Below are 21563 nucleotides of genomic sequence, written 5' to 3'. Positions count from 1 at the left end.
ATTTCTAGAGGCTAAAGGTATCAAGGGATATGGAGCGGTGTATGAGTAGGGGATTGAGATAGAGGATCAGCCACAATCATATTGAAGCCCTAGTCTTACTCCTACTTTATATTTTTCTCCCTAACTTTTGGAGAAATTGGATTTGATACTTTATTGAGACATATTCGTATCAGGTCTCACATTATAGAGGTTTATAAAATCATGAAGGGCATGAATAGGATGAATAGCCAATGTTGTTTTTCACTGGTTGAGGGTTTCCAAATTAAGAGGGCAAAGTTAGAGGGTTTTGTCTAGGGCAGGTATTGTCTCACAAACCTCATCGAGTTTTTTGAGAAGGTGACCAAGCATGTAGATGAGGGTAGGGCAGTTGATGTGGTATACATGGACTTCAGTAAAGCATTTGATAAAATTCCACATGGAGAAAATGCAGAGGCATGGAATTGAAGGTGATTTAGCAGTTTAGGTTAGAAACTGGCTTTCTGAAAGAAGACAGTGAGTGGTGGTTGATGGAAAATATTCAGCATGGAGTCTGGTTACTAGTGGTGTGCCACAAGGATCTGTTTTGGGACCACTGTTGTTTGTCATTTGTATAGATGACTTAGCCGCAGGCATAGGTGGAAGGATTAATAAATTTGCAGATGACACTAAAGTCGGTGGAGTAGTGGACAGTGTGGAAGAATGTTACAGATTGCAGGGGAACTTGGATAAACTGCAGAATTGGGCTGAGAGGTGGCAAATGGAGTTCAATGCAGCTAAATGTGAGGTGATGCACTTTGGGAAGAATAACAGGAAAGCAGAGTACTTGGTCAATGGAAAGGTTCTTGGTAGTGTGGATGTGCAAAGGGATCTTGGGGTCCGTGTACATAGATCCCTGAAAATTGCCACCCAGGTGGATAGTGCTGTTAAGAAGGCATACGGTGTGTTAGGTTTTATTTGTAGATGGATTGAGTTCTGGAGCCGCAATATCATGCTGCAACTGTACAAAATGCTGGTGCAGCCACACTTGGAATATTGTGTACAGTCCTGGTCCCCATATTTCAGGAAGGATGTGAAAGCATTGGAAAAGGTGCAGAGGAGATTTACCAGGATGTTGCCTGGTCTGGAGGGAAGGTCTTATGAGGAAAGGCTGAGAGACTTGGGTCTGTTCTCATTGGAAAGAAGGCAGCTAAGAGGGGATTTGATAGAGACACACAAGATGATCAGAGGACTAGATAGGGTAGACAGTGAAAGTATTTTTCCTAGGATGATGATGTCAAAGTGTACGAGGGGGGCATAACTACAAATTGAGGGGTGATAGATTTAAGACAGATGTCAGAGGCAGGTTCTTTACTCAGAGAGTGGTAAGGGTGTGGAATGCCCTACCTGCTAATGTAGTCAACTCAGCCACATTAGGGAGATTTAAACAATCCTTGGATAAGCGCATGAATAATATTAGAATAGTGTAGGGGGACGAGCTGAGAATAGTTCACAGGTCAGCGCAACATCGAGAGCCGAAGGACCTGTTCTGCACTGTATTCAGCACTCTATGTTCTATAGGTATAAGTTGAGAAGGGGAAGATTTAAAATGGGACAACTTTTTCACGCAGAGGGTGGTGCGTGTATGGAATGAGCTGCCAGAGGAAATGATGGAGGCTGGTACAATTACAGCATTTAAAAGGCATCCCAATGGCTTTATGGATAGGAAGGGATTGGAGAGTTATGGGCCAAATGCTGGCAAATGGGACTAGATTAATTTAGGATATCTTGTTGGCGTGGACGAGTTGGACTGAAGGGTCTGTTTTGGTACTGTACATCTCTATGATTCGAGGTATCCATGAATTAAAAAGAATAACTGCCTGGCAACAGCTTCTCAGTTAAGCTACAGTTTGTCACACAAACGTACACAGCTGCACTCTGATCTCCAAAGCTCTTTATTTTATATTACTCAACTGGATTTTTTTATAACAAAGAACAAAGAAACTTTACAGCCGAGGAACAGGCCCTCAGGCCCTCCAAGCCTGAGCCGATCCAAATGTAATGTCTAAACCTGTCGGTCAATTCCTAAGCATCTGTATCCCTTTACTCCCCAAACACTCGTGTATTTATCCTGACCCATCTTAAATGAATCTACCGTGCCTGCATGTACCACCTCTGCTGGCAACACGTTCCAAATGCCCACCACCCTCTGTGTGAAGTACTTGCCGCATGTATCGCCCTTAAACTTTCCATCTCTCACCTTGAAAGTGTGACCTCTCGTTATTGAATCCTTCACCCTGGGAAAAAGCTTGTCTCTATCCACCCTGTCTATACCCTTCATAATTTGTAAGCCCTAATCAGGTCACCACTCAATCTCCTTTTTTCTAATGAAAATAAACCTAACCTACTCAACCTGTCTTCATAGCTAGCACCTTCCATACCAGGCAACGTCCTTGTAAATCTTCTCTGCACCCTCTCCACAGTGTCCACATCCTTTTGGTAATATGGTGACCAGAACTGTACACAGTATTCTAAATACAGCTGAACCAATGTCTTGTACAATTTTAACATGACTTGCCAGCTCTTATACTCAATACCCCATCCAATGAAGGCAAGCATACTATATGGAGAAAGTGAGGTCTGCAGATGCTGGAGATCAGAGCTGAAAATGTGTTGCTGGAAAAGCGCAGCAGGTCAGGCAGCATCCAAGGAACAGGAAATTCGACGTTTCGGGCATAAGCCCTTCCTGATGAAGGGCTTATGCCCAAAACGTCGAATTTCCTGTTCCTTGGATGCTGCCTGACCTGCTGCGCTTTTCCAGCAACACATTTTCAGCAAGCATACTACGTGCCTCCTTGACCACTCTATTCACCTGTGCAGCAACCTTCAGGGTACAATGGACCTGCACTTCCAAATCTCTCTGCCCAGCAACTTTTCCCAAGGCTCTTCTGTTCATTGTAAAGTTCACTCTAGAATTAGCCTTGTCTAAATGCACCACCTCACATTTGCTATTTGCTCCTGGAGATTTCCCAAATGAAAGCATTGGGTTTTGTACACTTTGTTTCATGCTCATGAGTTTAAAAGTCCATTAAACTCATTCAGGTTTAGAAGTTTTCAAGATAAAACAGCAAATCTTCAATATTGTGTTTCTTGGGAAACTCAAGTTCATGTAAAGTAGCACACAGGCATTTAAAAACTTCAAAGGAAGAAGAAGAATTGACAGCAAAAATATTACAACTAATATGTTTTAAACAGGGAACAAAGCCCCAGTGTTACTATGAATGGCTTATGTCCTGATGAAGGGCTTATGCTCGAAACGTCGAATTCTCTATTCCTGAGATGCTGCCTGGCCTGCTGTGCTTTGACCAGCAACACATTTGCAGCTGTGATCTCCAGCATCTGCAGACCTCATTTTTTTACCCAGTGTTACTATCTCTACAAAGTGAACCTCTGAGAATGAAGATGTAGACGTCATGGTATTGGACTGGGGTGAGCAAGGTCAGAAGTCAGGTGACACCAGGTTATAGTCCAACAGGTTAATTTGAAATCACAAGTTTTCACAAGTCAGACTTCACTTGTTGAAGTGGCAATGCTCCAAAAACTTGTGATTAGAATCCCTTCAGTGTGGAAACAGGCTCTTTGGCCCAACAAGTCCACACTGACCCTCTGAGGAGTAACCTACACAAACCCGTTCCCCTACCCTATTATCCTACATTTACCCCTGAACAATGCACCCAGCCTACTCATCACAGAACACTATGAGCAATTTAGCATGGCCAATTCACCTAAATTGCACACCTTTGGATTGTCGAAGGGAATCACAGCACCCGGAGGAGACCCACACAGACAGGGAGAATGTGCAAACTCCACACATGAGGCTGGACTTGAAGCCGGGTCCCTCGCGCTATAAGGCAGCAATGCTAACCACTGAGCCACCGTGCTGCCCAAAATAAGCCTGTTTCTAATCAACCTGTTGGACAAGAACCTGATGACATCTGACTTCTGACTCTGGAAGTGAGATTCGATGTTTTATACACGGTAATTAAGAGGGTTAATAAAGTGAATTATCTGGTAGTTACTCCAGATTTTAGAAATAGCAAAACAGTCAGCTGGCAAGAAACATGGGAGATGTCAGAGCCTATAAGAATGAAGTCATAGGAAAAAGAGACCATTCACAAAGTGATACTCCCACATCTCAACCAGCTAAAAATGAAACACTGCGATAATTAATTTATGTATTCTTGTACTTAGAGGAAGGAAATAGAGATCTAATAATGTTACTGAGAAATTTCAGGAACATTGTAGAGATGTTGTACAGTGTCAGTGAGGCAGATTCTGGATAGAGGGGAATTTGTATCAATAAGGCAACATCCTAATATTTAAACCTAAAATAATGAGCTCAGGTGGAAATTATACAGTGAATGACAGAACCCTTAGAAGCAAAGATTTGGGAGATCATGCCTCACAAATTTATTAGAGATTTTTGGTGAAGTGACCAGGAAGATTGACAAGGGCAGTTTGGTAGATGTTGTCTATATGGATTTCGATAAGACTTTGATAAGGTTCCAAATGGTAGACTGCTCTGGAAGGTAAGATCGCATGGGGCCCAGGGAGAGCTGTCAAACTGGATGCCCAATTGGTTTGATGGTAGGAAGCAGAGTGTAATAGTGGAAGGATGCTTGTCGGACTGGAGACCTGTGACTGGTGGAGTGTCTCAGTGGTCGGTGCTGGGCCCACTGCTGTTTGTTATCTATATCAATGATGACACTAAAATAGGAGGTATCGTGGACAGTGAGGAAGGTTATCAGAAATTGCAGCAGGACCTTGATCAGCTGGGGAAGTGGGCCGAGAAATGGCAAATAGAGTTTAAGATAGTTAGGTGTGATATCTTGCATTTTGGAAAGTCAAATCAAGGTAGGAGTTTCATGATGGATGGCCTTAAGGAGTGCAGTGGAACAGAGGGACCTTGGAGTTCAGGTACACGGTTCTCTGAAAGTGGAGTTTCAGGTAGACAGGGGCAGTGAAGAAGGCTTTTGGCACACTGGCCTTCATCAGTCAGGGCATTGAGTATAGAAGTTGGGAAGTTATGGTGCAGTTGTACAGGACATTAGTGAGGCTGCACTTGGTGTATTGTGTTCAGTTTTGATCACTGTGCTTTAGGAAGGATGTTATTAAATTGGAAAGCATGTAGAAGAAATTTACAAGGATGTTGCCAGGACTCAATGGTCTGAGATATAGGGAGATGTTGAGCAAGCTAGGACTTTTTTCTTTAGAGCGTAGGAGACTGAGGGGGGACATTATAGAAGTGTATAAGATCATTGAGAGGCATGGATAGGGTGGATGCACTCAGTCTTTTTCCCAGGGTTGGGGAATCAAGGACTAGAGGGTTTAAGGTTAGGGGGACCCGAGGGGCAACTTTTTTACACAGAGGGTGGTACGCATATGGAATGAGTTACCAACAGAAGTGGTTGAGGGGTTACACTTACAACATTGAACAGGCATTTGGACAAATACATGGATAGGGAAGGTTTAGAAGGATATGGGCCAAGTGCAGGGAAATGGGGTTAATGTGAATGGACAATTTGGTCGGCATGGACCAGTTAGACCAAAGAGCGTCCTTCCATGCTGTGGGACTCAATGATATGCAGATGGATCTGAGTGTGCAGGTCCACAGAACTCTGAAGGTGGCAGCGCAGGTAGATAAGGCAGTTTCAAAACATTGTAGCATGTTGGTCTTCATTGGAAGGGGCATTGAGTATATGGATAGGCAAGTTATGCTGCAGCATTGTAGAACCTTACTTAGGCCACACTTGGAATATTGTATACAACTCTGGTCACCAGTCTACCAGAAGGATGTGGATGCTTTGGAAAGGGTACAGAAAACGTTTACCAAAATGTTGCTTGGTATGGGGGATTTTAGCTATGAGGGAAGGTTGGATAGACTGGGTTTGTTTCCACTGAAGTGCAGGAGGTTCGGGGGGACCGGATAGAAGTTTATAAGATTGTGAATGGCTTGGATAGAGTGGAAAGTATGAGACATTTTCCCAGGAGGGAGAGGTAAATTACCAGAGAGTAGGTTCAAGATGCGGGGGCACGGGGAAGGTTAAAAGGGACGGACGAGGCATATTTTTCATACAAAAGGTGGTGAGTACCTGGAACACATTGCCAGAGGAAATGGTAGAAGCAGGCACAATAGCAGCATTCAATAAGCACCTGTATGAAGACATGAATAGGAAGGGAATAGAGGCATATGGATCCTGTCATATTTAGTATGGAAGGGCAAAATGTGTCGGCACAGCCTTGGAGGGCCAAAGGGCCTGTTCCTGTGCTGCATTGTTCTTGGAAACAGAGATTGAATACATGGTGAAAATCATTCCATCAAAGCTAGCAAAGGAAATTGGTGCTCACTGAGGATGTTACTTGCCAAACAGGATGGGTTGACTAGATTTTGCATTGAGTACAGCAAGTAACAAAAACTAATTGATATATAATTCATCAGTTAGAGGATTGTGTTGATAAAGTTCACACTCCTTACTATGATTCACCTGTTGAAGTGGTACAGGCAAGGATCATTTACAACAAAGGCCTAAGAAATATCAGCTTTTGTAACACAGAAGTCCACACCGACCCTCTGAAGAGTAACCCACCCATACCCATTCCCCTACCCTATACTTACCCCTGACTAATGTACCTAACCTACAAATCCCTGAATACTATGGGCAATTTTCCATGGCCAATCCACCCTGACTGTACATCTTTGGACTGTGGGAGGAAACTGGAGCACCCAGAAGAAACCCACGCAGAATGTGCAAACACCACACAGACAGTCACCTGAGGCTGGAATCGAACCTGGGACCCTGGTGCTGTAAGGCAACAGTGCTATCCACTGAGCCACCGTGCCACCCCCAGTCAGAGTTTTCATAGCTTTGAAAAATTGTATTTAAGTTCTTTACCAACCTCCGAGACAATGTTTGAGTCTGCCGGTGCCAAACAGTTTTTAGCATTATTGTAACAAACACGTAATGGTTTTGTTTTGTTTTCTCAGATCTCCCATGTTCAGATTCTGGAGTACAATGGCATTTGGCCCAGGGATTCCTTCATCCCGTCACATAAACTCACACAGAAGCTGGCTCCAGAGCTGACCAAGCCCGTGAAGTTTGAGTACAGCAATGGCCGAGTGGGAAACATCCAGGCCCCTGCAGACCTGCTTGAAGATGTCCTCAACATTCATCGTGGAATCCTCAACATCTTTCAAATCACCATGAAGAAATCACAAAATTTCTATGGGCTGCAAGAGGTACCACATTTTTTTGTCCCACTGCATTAGCGGCCCTTGCCCTGGTACTAGTTTGTGTATTACATGCAAAATGTAACAAGAAATAGAAGCAGGAATAGACCATTCAGCCCTCTAAGTCTACTCCACAATTCAAATGTTCACGGTTTATCTGCTGCCTCAGCTCCACGTTCCCGGTCACTCCCCATATCCATTGATTCCCAAAATCCCTGAGAAACCAGAAATCTCTCTGTCACAACCTTAAATATGTTCATGATTGAGCATCCCTATCTTGCTGGGTTAGAAAATTCTGAAGATTGAGGACTATTTGAGCGAAGAAATTTCTCCTCATCTATAGAACAAAGGACAGAACAGCAACAGGCCCTTCGGCCCACCAGGACTGCACAGGCACTTGATGCCTTTCTAAACTAAAACTCTTTCACCTCTACAGGGTTCATATCCTCCTATTTGCTGCCTGTCCATGTGTCTGTCAAGATGCCTCTTAAATGTTGCTATTGTATCCACTTCCACCACTTCCCCTGGCAGTGCATTTCAGGGCTAAAAATGTGTTGCTGGTTAAAGCGCAGCAGGTCAGGCAGCATCCAAGGAACAGGAAATTCAATGTTTCGGGCACAAGCCCTTCATCAGGAATGAGGAAAGTGCATTTCAGGCACTTACCACCCTCTGCCTCTCATATCCCCTTTTACCTTAAACTTACACCCGCTAGTAATTGATATTTCTACCCTGGGAAAAAGATCCAACTTTTCTATTGTATTCTTACCACTCATAATTTTGTAAAATTCTATCAGGTCACCCCTCATCGTCCGAAATTCGAGTGAAAGCAAACCAGGTTTGTCCAATTTCTCCTCATCGCTAATACTCTCCAGACCAGGTAACATCCTGGTATCCAAATTTGCCTGGTTAATGTGGCCACCAGAACTGAACACAATGCTCCAAATGTGATTGAAATAAAGCCCTATACAACTGCAACATGATTTGCCAATTTTTATACTCCATGCCCTGAATAATTAAGACAAGCATACCATGAGTCTTGTCCAGCTTATCCACTTGTGTTGCTACTTTAAATGAACTGGGCACCTGTATGTCTAGATCCCTCTTGTATGTTGACGCTAATAAGAGTTCTGTCATTTATTATAGATGTTCCTCCTGCATTAGATCCTCAAAAATCCATCACCTCACATTTGGTTGGATTTAACACCAGCTGCCATTTCTCCACCCAAGTCTCTAGCCTATTGAAATCCTGCTGTATCATAAGACATAGAAGCAGAAATTAGGCCATTCAGCCCATCAAGTCTGCCCTGCCATTCAATCATGGCTGATCAGTTTCTGAAGCCCATTCTCCTGCTGGTAATTCCCCTCACTCTTGGTAGCTCCCCCATTCTTTGTGTCATCTGCAAACTTAGTAATCAGACCACTTACACTCTCTTCCAAATCATTGATATAAAGTACAGTCTCAGTCTGAAATAATCAACCTGAGACTGTGACGTAGATTCCTTGAGGCAAGGAAGACAATCTCTGTATTTCACCCACCAGCCTTTCCACATCGTTCTCCGTTTCGATAGGTCACATCTCATTCTTCTAAACTTCAGAGAATATAAACCCATTTTACTCAGTCCCTCTTTGAAGGGCATTTCTCTCACTGCAAGAGCCATCCTAGTGAACCCTGCTGTGCCACCTGCAATCCATAACATTAAAAAACCCCAAAGCTGTGCATTACCTGAGATGTGGTTCCAGCAAAACCTTATACAGTAGCAGCAAAATTTCCTTATTCTCGATCAGTCAGAGAATCAAGGGTTACAGGGAAAATGTGGCAAAATGGGAGTGAGGACTGTTGGATCATCTGTGATCCTATTGAATTGAAGGGCTGAAGATCTTACTTTTGTTCCTATTGCTTCAGGTCATCTGGTCTTATTCTTGCCCAGAAATGATAAACCATTTAACTGGTGAATGAGACATGCTATCTGATTTGTTGTATGATTCAGAATGGAAAACTAGTCTGATCATTTCCAACTATTTGCATTTTAAGAGCTGATTTTTTCCATCTGGGTGCATTGCAATCTCCTTGAAATAAAGCCATTTCTTTTCCCATCTACAGGCTGGGATTGAAGGTGTTTGTCTCACAAATTACATCATTCAGGAAAACAAGAAATCTAACCGAATTACTGTCACCAAGTCCAAAGACTTGAATAACTGTAAGGAGAAAGTTATGAGATTCACTGGTGCAGTCTATGCTGAACTCTGCCCTATCTGCCAACAGGTAAACTTCATCAATTCAGAACTTTCTTCTCTCCTCATAAAACTAACTGTTATCCCCAAAACTCATAACAAAAGCAAGGGCTAGAGTTTGTAAGTTAGCTCGCTGAGCTGGAAGGGTCATTTTCAGAGGTTTCATCACCTTGACAGGTAACATCATCAGTGAGAGACTCCGGTGAAGTGTACATACTACCAGCGCCTCACTGGACTCTCTCACTGATGATGTCACCTTGTCACGGTATGAAACCTCTGAAAACAACCCTTGCAGCTCAGCGAGCTAAAGTCCATACTTAGCATCAACCTTAGCTACAAATCTTCTCAAAAACTGCTAAAGTTTGTGTTTGACTGCATTCTGGAAACTGGGCATGAATGTAGCACAAAATTAGACTGGTTGGGTTAGTCTGCAATCTTTCATGAAAATTAACTTGCAAACTCTTCCATGAACCAACAAAATTTGTCCAAAAAATACTTGTTACTTGTAGGTTTGATTATTTCAAAGTATCCCTGGTTGGCTGTTCCATATTCTCCCCTCCATGTAATTCCATCTAATTTTATTTTAATACTCATTCACAGGTTGTAGGCATCACTGGCTAGGCTAGCATTTATTGCCCATCATTAATTGCCCAGAGACCAGTTAAGAGTCAACCACATTGCTGTGGGTCTGGAGTCAGGTAAAGATGGTAGGTTCCTTCCCTAAAGGCATTAGTGACCCAGATGATTTTTCACAACAATCGAAAATGGTTGGCGTTGGACTCTTAATTCTACATTTGTATTGAATTCAAGTTCCACCATCTACCATGGCAAGATTCAAACCCAGAACATTACAAGGATTAACAGTCCAGCGATAATACAACTAGGCCATTGCCTCCCCTTGTGGACTTGCCCTAACTCTCACCAAGTCCTGATCACTATCTCCTTTCGTAGGCAGTCCCTCAAGAGTGATGGTGACTTGCTCACTGTTGAGCTTGATTCTGGATTTGAGCTCTGAGATGGCTGTTAAGTCCAATACATGATCTCAATGTCCATCCATGTTAGTGTTCACCTTTCAAACCTGTATTCATAGGCCCACACTCAGTCTCAGTTAAGCACTGCCTTGATTTTAACTTCTGTATAATTATTCTCAAACCCTTCCATGGCTTAGTCCCAGTCTTTTTCAATGCCCACCAGCCATAACACCCTCTCAGATATCGGTGCTCTTCTAATTCTGATCACCTCCAGTCTTACTCACCCCACCATTGGTTACCATTCATTAACTCTGAGGGACATAGGCAGTGAAACATTATTGCTAAATCTCTCTACCTCTATTATGCCATCCTACTTTAATATTATCCTCAAACATCCTTTCTGACGGAGTTTCAGGACATCAGTCCTAATATTACCTCACACCATTTCTGGGAAGCACTGTGTAGACATTTAATTGCATCAAGAAAACCACAAAATGCAAATTGTTGTTGATGCTCTGAGTGGAGGTGCATAAAACGATAACGTTATGTTGTTCCTATCTTCAGAGCAATAGGAATATACGTGCGTCTGCTACCTTCACCCATATCCTAAAACCTACAGCAGCTGGTGCAATTCTTCAGGAAGCAAGGGTTCATGAAGTGCATCAATTTACACCTTTCAATGAACATTATGGAGCTGCTGTCATGAAAGCAAGGTTAGTCTTTGGATATGAACCTATCTGTAGTCTTTGTACTAAAATTACATGGCATTCAAGGTGGGCTGGCTAGTTGGATACAAATCTAGCTTGGTCATAGAAGACAGAGTGTAGCTGTGGAAGGGTGTTATTCAGAATGGAGACCGGTAACTGATGGTATTCCACAGGGATCAGTCTTAGGTCCTCTGCTGTTTATAGTACATATAGATGATCTGGAAGTTTATTAAAATGTGTAAGATTAGTAAGTTTGCAGATGACACGAAGACTGGAGGAGTTAATGATCGTGCTGATGATTTTGAAAGGATGCAACAAGATATAGATAGATTAGTGACTTGGGCACAGGAATGGCAGGATGGAGTTTAATCCAGGCAATGCCAAGTGTTGCATTTTGGAGGATGAAATTTAGGTGTGAATTGTACTGCAAATTCCTGTTCATTATGGGTGATTTAGCATGGCCAATCCACCCAACCTGCACATCTTTGGACTGTGGGAGGATACCAGAGCACCCGGAGGAAACCCACACAGACACGTGGAGAATGTGCAAATTCCACACATTAGCCCAAGGGTGGAATTGAACATAGAACCCTGGTGCTGTGAGACAGAAGTACTAACCACTGAGCCACCATGCCACCCCAAAGCTTAAACCTAACTGGTTGACTCTGATGGGTCAGGGCCTTGCTCTGAGAAATGAACCAGGGAATGACCATCCCCTATTCTGTTGAGTTGGTACAGGCAGTGTGTGTTCATCTTCTTTCTCTCTGCCAAACACAGGGCCCTGTTTGTTAATATGTGTAGCTTTCAGTACTCAAAAGTGTGCCAAATTGAGAGCCCAATGCCTGTCTTGTATTGATTGGTCAGCATAATGCATAGTACACTCAGGATTATGTGGCAAAAAAGGAATTTCAGAATCACATCTAACATTGGGCACTGTGTTTTGGGTTTTGGAAGTTTGGATTTGTTGGGTGCAGTCAATACCTTGCTTCTTATGAAGGAATATGCTTTTTGATATGAACTTCCAGTATTTGGGACATCACTGAAATTCATATGCTCCATTACTCATTTATACATAGGCAGACATTGTTTTAACTTGACAGCAATATCCTGTTAATTTTAGTTTCTCATGATCTTTGTAATGAAATATGATTCCTTGTGTTTGAAATTCAATCTGATATAAATTGCCCTCGAAATTCAGTCTCAGACAGCTGTGTAAAACCCTTGTTAGATTCCACTTGGAGCACTGTGAGCAGATCTGGGTACCACACTTAAGAAGGATAGATTGGTCTTGGAGGGAGTACAGCGTAGGTTTACAAGAATGATGCCTGGACTTCAGGGGGTTAAGTTAGGAGGAGCAATTCTACAAATTAGGCCAAAGTTTAGAAGACCTAGGGGTAATCTGATTGAAGTCTTCTTGATATTAACAGGAAAAGACGGGGTAGATAAAGATAACCTATTCCCACTGGTTGGGGATTCTAGATCTAGGGACATCATCTGAGAATTAGGGCCAGACCATTGAGGAGAGATGTTAAGAATCACGTCTACTCAGAAAGGGTGGGAGATTTTGGAACTCTCTTCTACAAACAGATGCCAGATCAGTTGTTAATTTAAAACCTGAGAAAGGTACGTTTATGTTCAGCAAAGGGATAGGGGCCAAAGGCAGGTTTTTGGAGTGAGGCCACAGTTCAGCCATGATCTCATTGAATAGCAGAACAAGCTTGAAAGGCTGAATGGCCTACTCCTGCTCCTATATTTCTATCACTGGCTTGCTGCTAAATAAAAGGTTAGGGTGTTTGTCTTTCCAACATCAGATAATCGGATTCTGATTTTTATTTGTGTAAGGGTTGAATGTCTGCCCGGTCAATAACCTTTCTTCATCTCATCTACAGGCAATACCTCAGGCTGGTAAACATCAGGCCTGTAGTCCTACATGAACAGCAGGTTCAGTTTGTGAATCGAGGAACCTTGAAATATCACTTTGACGAGAATATACTTGGCAAACCAATGAAATTAATGAAAATCCACAATGTGGAAAAAGTGGTAACTGTCACAAAAAGATGACTTATTATTCCATCTGGTGCAGCTATAAACTTCTGAAAGAACATAGAACACTGAACACAGAATAGGGCAGCTCAGGAACAGGCCCTTTGGCCCACTATGTCTGCCATGATGCCATCCTAATCTAATCCCTTGCAAATGGTCCATATCCCTGTACTCCCTGTCTGTTCATGTGTCTGTCTAAATGCCTCTTAAATGTTGTGGCGATGCTGATGTTGGACTGAGGTGGACAAAGCCAGAAGTCACACAACACCAGGTCATAGTCCGACAGGTTTATTTGAGATCACAAGATCTCAGACCGCTGCTCCTTCATCAGATGAAGTGAGACAGAAGAGCACACAGCCACAGAGTTTATACATCAAGGGCAGAATGGGGGGGGGGGGGGGGGTGACTTCTTAAATGTTACTATTGTAGCTGCTTCTGCCCCTCCTTGGCAGCATGAAGACAATAAGAACCTGATCAGGAGCTGGTTGTACTGCAGTTTTACCAACTTTCTTGAATCCATGCCGTCTTGTTCTCGATCCCTAAAAGTCCAATTATTCATTGCAGAAACACATCACTTATACATCACTTATACATCACTTATACATCTGTCTTGTTAAAGAATATCACCTCCCATTGACTAAAGTGAGGAGAGTGTTCCATGATTACAAGATCTGCCCTCCCTTTAGTCAGCAATGATTTGTGTGAACACCCTTGTATAAAGCAAGTCCATCCTTTATCAGATTCTCAGAATTGTTACTTTGCAGTTGGAGGCCCTTCAGCCCATCATTACCCAGTGTCAATCTCCCAGCTTTGCCCCATATCCTTACACACTATTGCTGTCCAATTGTCCAATGCCTTTTTGAATGTCTCAATTGACCTGCCTCCACGACAGTTCTGGCAGCATCAGGCAGTGAAGAGGTCGGCTTTTCGGGTGTAACCCTTCTCCACCTCCTGATGCTGCCTGGCCTCCTGTGTTCTTCCAGCCTCCTGCCTGTCTACTTTGGATTCCAGCATCTGCAGATTTTTTTTTTGTCTCCATAGAGTACTAGCTGTGGATTTTACACCCTAACTACTCACTGTGTGAAAGATTTTTATGCACATCAAGTTCACATGCCCCATTTTTTGCAAATCAATATGCCATCTTGTCGTTGTTCCTTTAAACTGTGGAAAAATCTCAATCAGATGTCCTCTTAACCATTTTTTTTCCCCGGACAGAAAGGTTTCAATACATCTACCCTCATTAATAAATGTCCTCATCCGTGGAACCATTCTTTCTGCAGTACAGAGATTAAAATGGAGCAGTGTTTAATTTTGTTTGTGCATGGGACATGGGTGTCTCTGACTATATCAGCATTTATCGCCCATCTTGTACTGCAATTGATTCCACCATAGCTTCATATAATTGTTGCAAGACTTCCTTGTGTTTACTCCAACATACTTGTAATGAGGGCTAACATACAATTTGTATTCTTAATTGTGTTAATGACGCTTACTTATTAACTCTGTGATTCATGACACCTAACTCTCTCTGATTGCAAACATTTTCCAGTCCTTTCAAAAAATATTCTGACTTTCCATTCATCCAGCCAAAATGATAATGCCACACTCACATATTACTCTTACCTAATCACCAAATTATGTTGCATTGGCCTGTTTCTGAGATGTGAAATTGGAAGTCGTTTGAAGTGACTCTCCTAATTTTGTAGATTCTCGACATCCTGAAACATCTGGAACAGCACAATCAGGACAGAATCCATTTTGACACCCCTGCCAAATTTCTGCAACTTGTTCAATTACTCCGATCCACAACAGAAGAAACTATCGATACCTTGTGGAGAAAGTCACACAGCCTTGAACTCAAGTGAGTAATTGACTCTTACATTGCTCATTTACTGGTTTATACTGAAAAAGAAAACAGTTCTAGCATCACCTTCCTGTTTTGAAACTTTATGCCTTGGTTAATAAAGGTAGGTATCTTTCATAACCATTGTATCCACCTGCCCTGATATCTTAAGGAATCAGTAGACACACAAACACTCCAAGGTCCCTCTGATCCTCAGTATTTCTTCACGGTCCTACCACTCATCATGTATTCTTTTATCTTGATTGTCCTGCCCAAGTACATTACCTAACATTTATCTGGATTGAATTCCATTTTCCATGGATCAGTCCATTTGACGAACCCATCTATATTATCCTGTAATCCAAAACTATCCTCCTCACTGTTCACCAGAGTACCAATTTTTGTTTCATCTGCAGACTCACTGATCGGCCCTCCTGCATTCAAGTCTGCATATATACCACAAACAGCAAGAGTTCCAACACTGATCCCTGTGACACTGAAGAAACAAAACTAAAAGTTTAAACTTAGTTTAAAAAATTCCTGGTTTCGTCTTTTGACCGTAGCACTGTGATCTGATCACTTTGATCCTTGCAACATTTGCAGCAACTTGGATGCTCACCCACGACCAATTATCGAGGAGCATAGCAACCAGAAGAGGGCATTCAAACCCCTGTACCTGTTCCACCATTGAAAATAAGATTGTGGCTGTTTTATCTGTGAATATGACAGGAAAATGTGGAATTAAACATATGAAAACAAGAAGACATTGTGTTCTGTTTTGTAGCACTCGGCGCTGGATTCTGTTTGCACTTCCTGCTGTTGGCACATCTGCCGCACTGAACTTCCTCAAAACAAAAATTCAGAGCTTGGACATCTCGACAGCTGACATAGTTCAGGCCTTGGTCCTTGCCATGCATCAAATCACAGCTGACCATCAAAGCCTATCAATAGTCAGAGTGAGTATGAACATATTCCACTTGCGGCTACATAGAGTGGGGCAGCTCTGAAGGAAGCCATTTGGCTCATTGTGCCTGATCTATCTCCTGTGTAATTACTTCCACTCCTCAATCTTTCCCCAGATATTTTCCCTTCAAAGATTTGTCTAATTCAGCATGGTTTAGTAAGGGGAGGTCGTGCCTGACAAACCTGTTAGAATTATTTGAAGAGGTGACAAGTAGGTTAGATCAGGGAAACCCACTAGATGTTATCTACCTAGACTTCCAAAAGGCCTTTGATAAGGTACCTCACGGGTGAGTGAGGTGGGGGCCCATGGTGTTCGAGGTGAGCTACTACCATCGATTGAGGATTGGCTATCTGACCGAAGGCAGGAAGTTAGCATAAAGGGTTCTTTTTCAGAATGGCAGCCGGTGACAAGCGGTGTCCCGCAGGGTTCAGTGTTGGGGCCCCAGCTATTCACTTGATATATTAATGATCTGGATGAAGGGACTGGAGGCATTCTGGCAAAGTTTGTCGATGATACGAAGTTAGGCGAACAGGCAGGTAGTTCTGATATGGTGGGGAGGCTGCAGAAAGATTTACGAGTAAAAAGTGAGGTCTGCAAATGCTGGAGATCAGAGCTGAAAATGTGTTGCTGGTTAAAGCGCAGCAGGTCAGGCAGCATCCAAGGAACAGGAAATTCGACGTTTCGGGCACAAGCCCTTCATCAGGAATCAGGGCTTGTGCCCGAAACGTTGAATTTCCTGTTCCTTGGATGCTGCCTGACCTGCTGCGCTTTAACCAGCAACACATTTTCAGCTGCAGAAAGATTTAGACAGTTTAGGAAATGGCTGATGAAATTCAACGAGTGCAGATGTAAGATCTTGCACTTTGGAAAAAAGAATACAGGGTCGGACTATTTTCTAAACGGTGATAAAATTCATAAAGCCAAAGTACAAAGGAATCTGGGAGTGCTAGTCCAGGGTTCTCTAATGGTTGACTTGCAGGTTGAGTCCATGATTCAGAAAGCAAATGTAATGTTGTCATTTATTTCAAGAGGGCTGGAATGTAAAAGCAGTGATGTACTACTGAGATATTATAAAGCTCCAGTTAGGCCCCATTTGGAGTACTGTGTCCAGTTTTGGGCCCCACACCTCAGGAAGGACATACTGGCACTGAAGCGTGTCCAGCGGAGATTCACACGGATGATCCCTGGAATGGTAGGCCTAATATACGATGAACGGCTGAAGATCCTGGGATTGTATTCATTAGAATTTAGAAGGTTAGAAAGGGTGGATGCTGGGAATTTGTTTCTGTTAGGAGGGAAGACTAGGACCTGTGGGCACAGCCTTAGAATTAGAGGAGGTCAATTTAGAATGGAAATGAGGAGACATTTCTTTAGCCAGAGAGTATTGGGCCTGTGGAATTAATTGCCTCAGAGAACAGTGGAGGCCAGGACATTAAATGTCTTCAAGGCAGAAACTGATAAATTCTTGATCTCGCAAGGGTGAGTGCAGGAGGTGGTATTGAAATGCCCATCATCCATGATTAAATGGCAGAGTGGTCAGAATGGCCTTATTTCTTCTCCTACGTCTCATGGTCTTATGGTCTAATTCCCTCCCTGAAAATTATGATTGAATCTGCCTCTCCCACTCTTTTGGAATGGTGTATTCCAGATCCTAACAACTTGTTATGTAAAAATATCTCTGGATTTCTCCACCAATTCTTTTGATAATTGCCTCTGTCCTCTTCTTACTGACCCTTCTGCCAGTGGAAAATATTGCTCCTTATTCACTATCAAAAATCTTTATGATTTTGGACATCTTAATTAGCTATCCTATTGATAGAAGTCCCTCATCCCTGGGACATTCTTGCATCTATTAGAAACTTGGCTAGCAGAGAAGCAGTTCTGATACTTTTATGAACGAGTTTTGTGAAGATTTGTAGCTCAGGTTGAGGTTCTGGATGTAGGTTTTCTCACTGTGCTGGAAGGTTCATTTCCAGAAGTTTTGTCACCATAATAGGTAACATCATCAGGGAGCCTCCGGATGAAGTACTGGTGATGTGGCCCACTTTCTATTTGGGTGTTTAGGTTTCCTTGGGTTGGTGATGTTATTTCATGTGGTGACATCATTTTCTGTGGTGATGTCATTTCCAGTTCTTTTTCTCAGGTAGTGATAAATGGGATCCAAGTCAATGTATTTGTTGATAGAGTTCCTGTAGAAATACCATGCTTCGAGGAATTCTCGTGCATGTCTCTGTTTGGCTTGTCCTAGGATGGATGTGTTGTCCCAGTCGAGGTGGTGTCCTTCCTCATCTGTATGTAAGGATCCTAGTGAGAGAGGGTCATTTCTTTTTGTGGCTAGTTGATGTTCATGTATCCTGGTGGCTAGTTTTCTGCCTGTTTGTTCAATGTAGTGTTTGTTACAGTTCTTGCATGATATTTTGTAAATGACTTTAGTTTTGCTTGGTGTCTGTATGGGGTCTTTCAAGTTTATCAGCTGCTGTTTTAGTGTGTTGGTGGGTTTGTGGGCTACCATGTTGCCAAGAGGCCTGAGTAGTCTAGCAGTCATTTCTGAGATGTAATTGATGTAGGTTTCAGTGTCAACAGGAAAATAACACATATGGACCAAATACTGAACTACAGAAGTAATCATCCCAACATCCACAAAGCTGCATTCGAACATTATTTCAATGAGGGACCACACACTGCAACACTGAGGAATTACAAAGAGCAGAGGAAAATCACCTATACAATGTATTCAAAAAGAACGGGTACCCAATGAACACAGTCCGCCGATTTCTCAGCAACAAACTCAAACAAACAGACAAAACCTGCCCAGAAACCCTAGCCACAAATGTCATTTACAAAATGCCACTCTCACTAGTATCCTAAGGTAGAGAGCAGGGCCATGCCACCAGTGCTTCATCTGGAGGCTCCCTGGTGATGTTACCTAGTATGGTGACGAAACATCTGAAACCGAACCTTCCAGCTCAGCGAGCAAACCTACATCCAGAACTATTATGAACCCAGCTGATATTATTTCTGGACAAGTCAGATCCCAGACTGAAACCTGACTTCATAGATCATAGCTTGTTTGATTTTTAATCAATGAGATCATTTCTCACTGAAACATAAGTACACAATGTTGCAGGTTTGATTTTAACAATAAAATTGAAGTTTCATATGCAACATATGAAAAATATAGATAAATAGAAAAAAAAAACATATCAGATTAAATTACTTACAGTGTGGAAACAGGCCCTTCAGCCCAACAAATCCACACCGACCCACCGAAGCGCAACCCACCCAGACCCATTCCCCTACATTTATCCCTTCACCTAACACTATCGACAATTTAGCATGGCTGATTCACCTAACCTGCACATTTTTGGACTGTGGGAGGAAACTGGAGCACCCAGAGGAAACCCACGCAGACATGGGGAGAATGTGCAAACTCCACACAGATAGTCGCCTGAGGCAGGAATTGAACCCGGGTCTCTGGCACTGTAAGGCAGCAATAACCACTGTTCCACCATGCCATCCATTTAGATATGGCACAAGTTTAAAGATTTTGAATCACATGGTAAAATACAGCTTCATATCTGTAGTAACCCTGTACAATAATTGATCATCTCAGACAATAACCTCTCCATCACCTCTATACTGAACTGTTCCTATCAATGCCTCATCTTGAAAGACTGATTGCCTCTTGCTTGAGTATCCTGATAACTGAGCTTAGAGTTTCTCAGCTTGAAGTAACCCCTTTAGAGTTTTAGCCAAACACTTCTGGTCTGGAACTTGCCAAGTAAGTCCATTCCACTGAGGTAACAAATTGCTTAACAGTTCTAACCTATCCCATTTCTTCAGGAACAACTGTTTTGTGCATTCAGTTTCAACTTTCACAACATTGGAACCTAAAGGTTTTCCAAACATTCCCTAAGACAAAAGAAAATTGAGATTCCTTTAACTAAAAGCCTGATGCACCACCGTTTACTCTGATTGCTTGTTAAAAACTCTTCCAATGAAAACTAAACCCCATTACACTGCTAATCATTAAACCTTTTGTTTACTCAGACTGGATTCTAAATGCCACTAGATATACAGTCATAGAGTCAGAGAGTCCTACAGCACAGAGACAGGCCCTTTGGCTCTAACTGGTCCATGCCAACCAAAATGTCCATCCACACTAACCCAATTACCCTGCACTTGGTCCAGATCCTTCTAAACCTTTCTATCTATGTATTTTTCTAATTGCCTTTTAAATGTTGTTAATGTACCCGCCTCAACCACTTCCATTGGTAGCTCATTCTAGATGCGTACCACCCTCTGGGTAAAGGTTTCCCTCAGGTTCCCTTTTATTTTTTCCCCTCTAACCTGAAACTGATGACCCCATGTCCCCGATTGTCTAATTCTGGGAAAAGGACTGAGTGCATTCACCCTATCCATGCCTGTCTTGGTCTTATATGATCCTCCCTCAGTCTCCTAGTTCAAAATTCAAACTCTAAAATAAAATATATTTATGTATAACACATACTATGCATCACAATATTCCTTTTTTTTGCTCTAAGGGGTAACAGCTAACCTGATTTTTGTTTTTCTGTAGGAACTATTTGGTATGAATCATGTGCAGCAGATCCCCATACTTCGCCAGATTGTTTACCTCGGATATGGCTCCATGGTTTTCAGATTCTGTGCAGAGAAGGAGACGTGCCCTGACAGTCTGTTTAAGGTGGGCTGATGTGATGCAGTCGCTAGCTGTGACTGAACTGTGTCGATATGAATCCTATTTGTTTCTCATGGAGGCCCTCCTCTTCCATGTGTGGATAGCAAGAAGCTTTTTTCCAAAGTGAGGGACTCAGTTACTAAGGGTCACGAGTTCAAGGTGAAAGGGAAAATATTTAAGGGAGATATACATGGAAAGTTCTTTACACAGAGGGTGGTGGGTGCCTGGAATGCGTTGCCAGTGGAGGCGGCAGAGATGGGCACGATAGCATCATGTAAGATGCATCAAGACAGACACATGAATGGGCAGGGAGCAGAGGGATACAGATCCTTAGAAAATAGGCGACAGGTTTAGATAGAGGATCTGGATCGGCACAGGAAGGCTGAAGGGCCTGTTCCTGTGCTGCAATGTTCTTTGAACTTTGTTCTCTGTTACAGCCGCTCCATGACTTGCTCAGTGCAGCTACAGCACATGCCAACGAGGAGGACATTGTTCTCGGACTCAAGGCGATTGGCAATGCGGGGCAGCCAGTGAGCATCAAGAACATCATGAAACTGCTACCTGGCTTCGGCACAGCGGCTGCTACCATCCCGCTGAAAGTTCAGGTCGATGCTGTCATGGCTCTGCGTAACATTGCAAAGAAAGACCCAGGAAAGGTAAAACAAAACTTCAAGTTGCTCTAAACATGTTAAGCACTAACTTTAACGGGTTTGGAGTCGGTGGTTAAATCTTATCATCTGAGTGTGAATATACTGGTGCCAGGTTTTTGATTTCAAATTAGACCTTTATACGTTTGCAATTTGATTTTTTAAAATTTTCTTTTTCTCCATTTTTTAAGCTGTTTTGTTTGTCATTACCTCC

The 21563-nt window shown here is 42.6% G+C and overlaps 1 protein-coding gene across 1 annotated transcript in view; it reads left to right on the top strand.

Moving 5' to 3' along the window:
• The window catches only part of LOC132818564 (vitellogenin-like), a 98877-nt gene that overhangs the window by 16346 nt on the left and 60968 nt on the right, over positions 1-21563 (top strand). The window contains exons 4-11 of the mRNA XM_060829621.1: positions 7001-7252; positions 9345-9506; positions 11011-11159; positions 13043-13193; positions 14903-15057; positions 15824-15995; positions 20583-20708; positions 21140-21358. Of these exons, the coding sequence (XP_060685604.1) occupies positions 7001-7252; positions 9345-9506; positions 11011-11159; positions 13043-13193; positions 14903-15057; positions 15824-15995; positions 20583-20708; positions 21140-21358 (1386 nt within the window). The remainder of the gene's footprint in view (positions 1-7000; positions 7253-9344; positions 9507-11010; positions 11160-13042; positions 13194-14902; positions 15058-15823; positions 15996-20582; positions 20709-21139; positions 21359-21563) is intronic.

This window comes from Hemiscyllium ocellatum, chromosome 9 (genome assembly GCF_020745735.1).
Source record: "Hemiscyllium ocellatum isolate sHemOce1 chromosome 9, sHemOce1.pat.X.cur, whole genome shotgun sequence".
Taxonomy (NCBI): domain Eukaryota; kingdom Metazoa; phylum Chordata; class Chondrichthyes; order Orectolobiformes; family Hemiscylliidae; genus Hemiscyllium; species Hemiscyllium ocellatum.
This window is presented reverse-complemented; position numbering and strand designations above follow the sequence as displayed.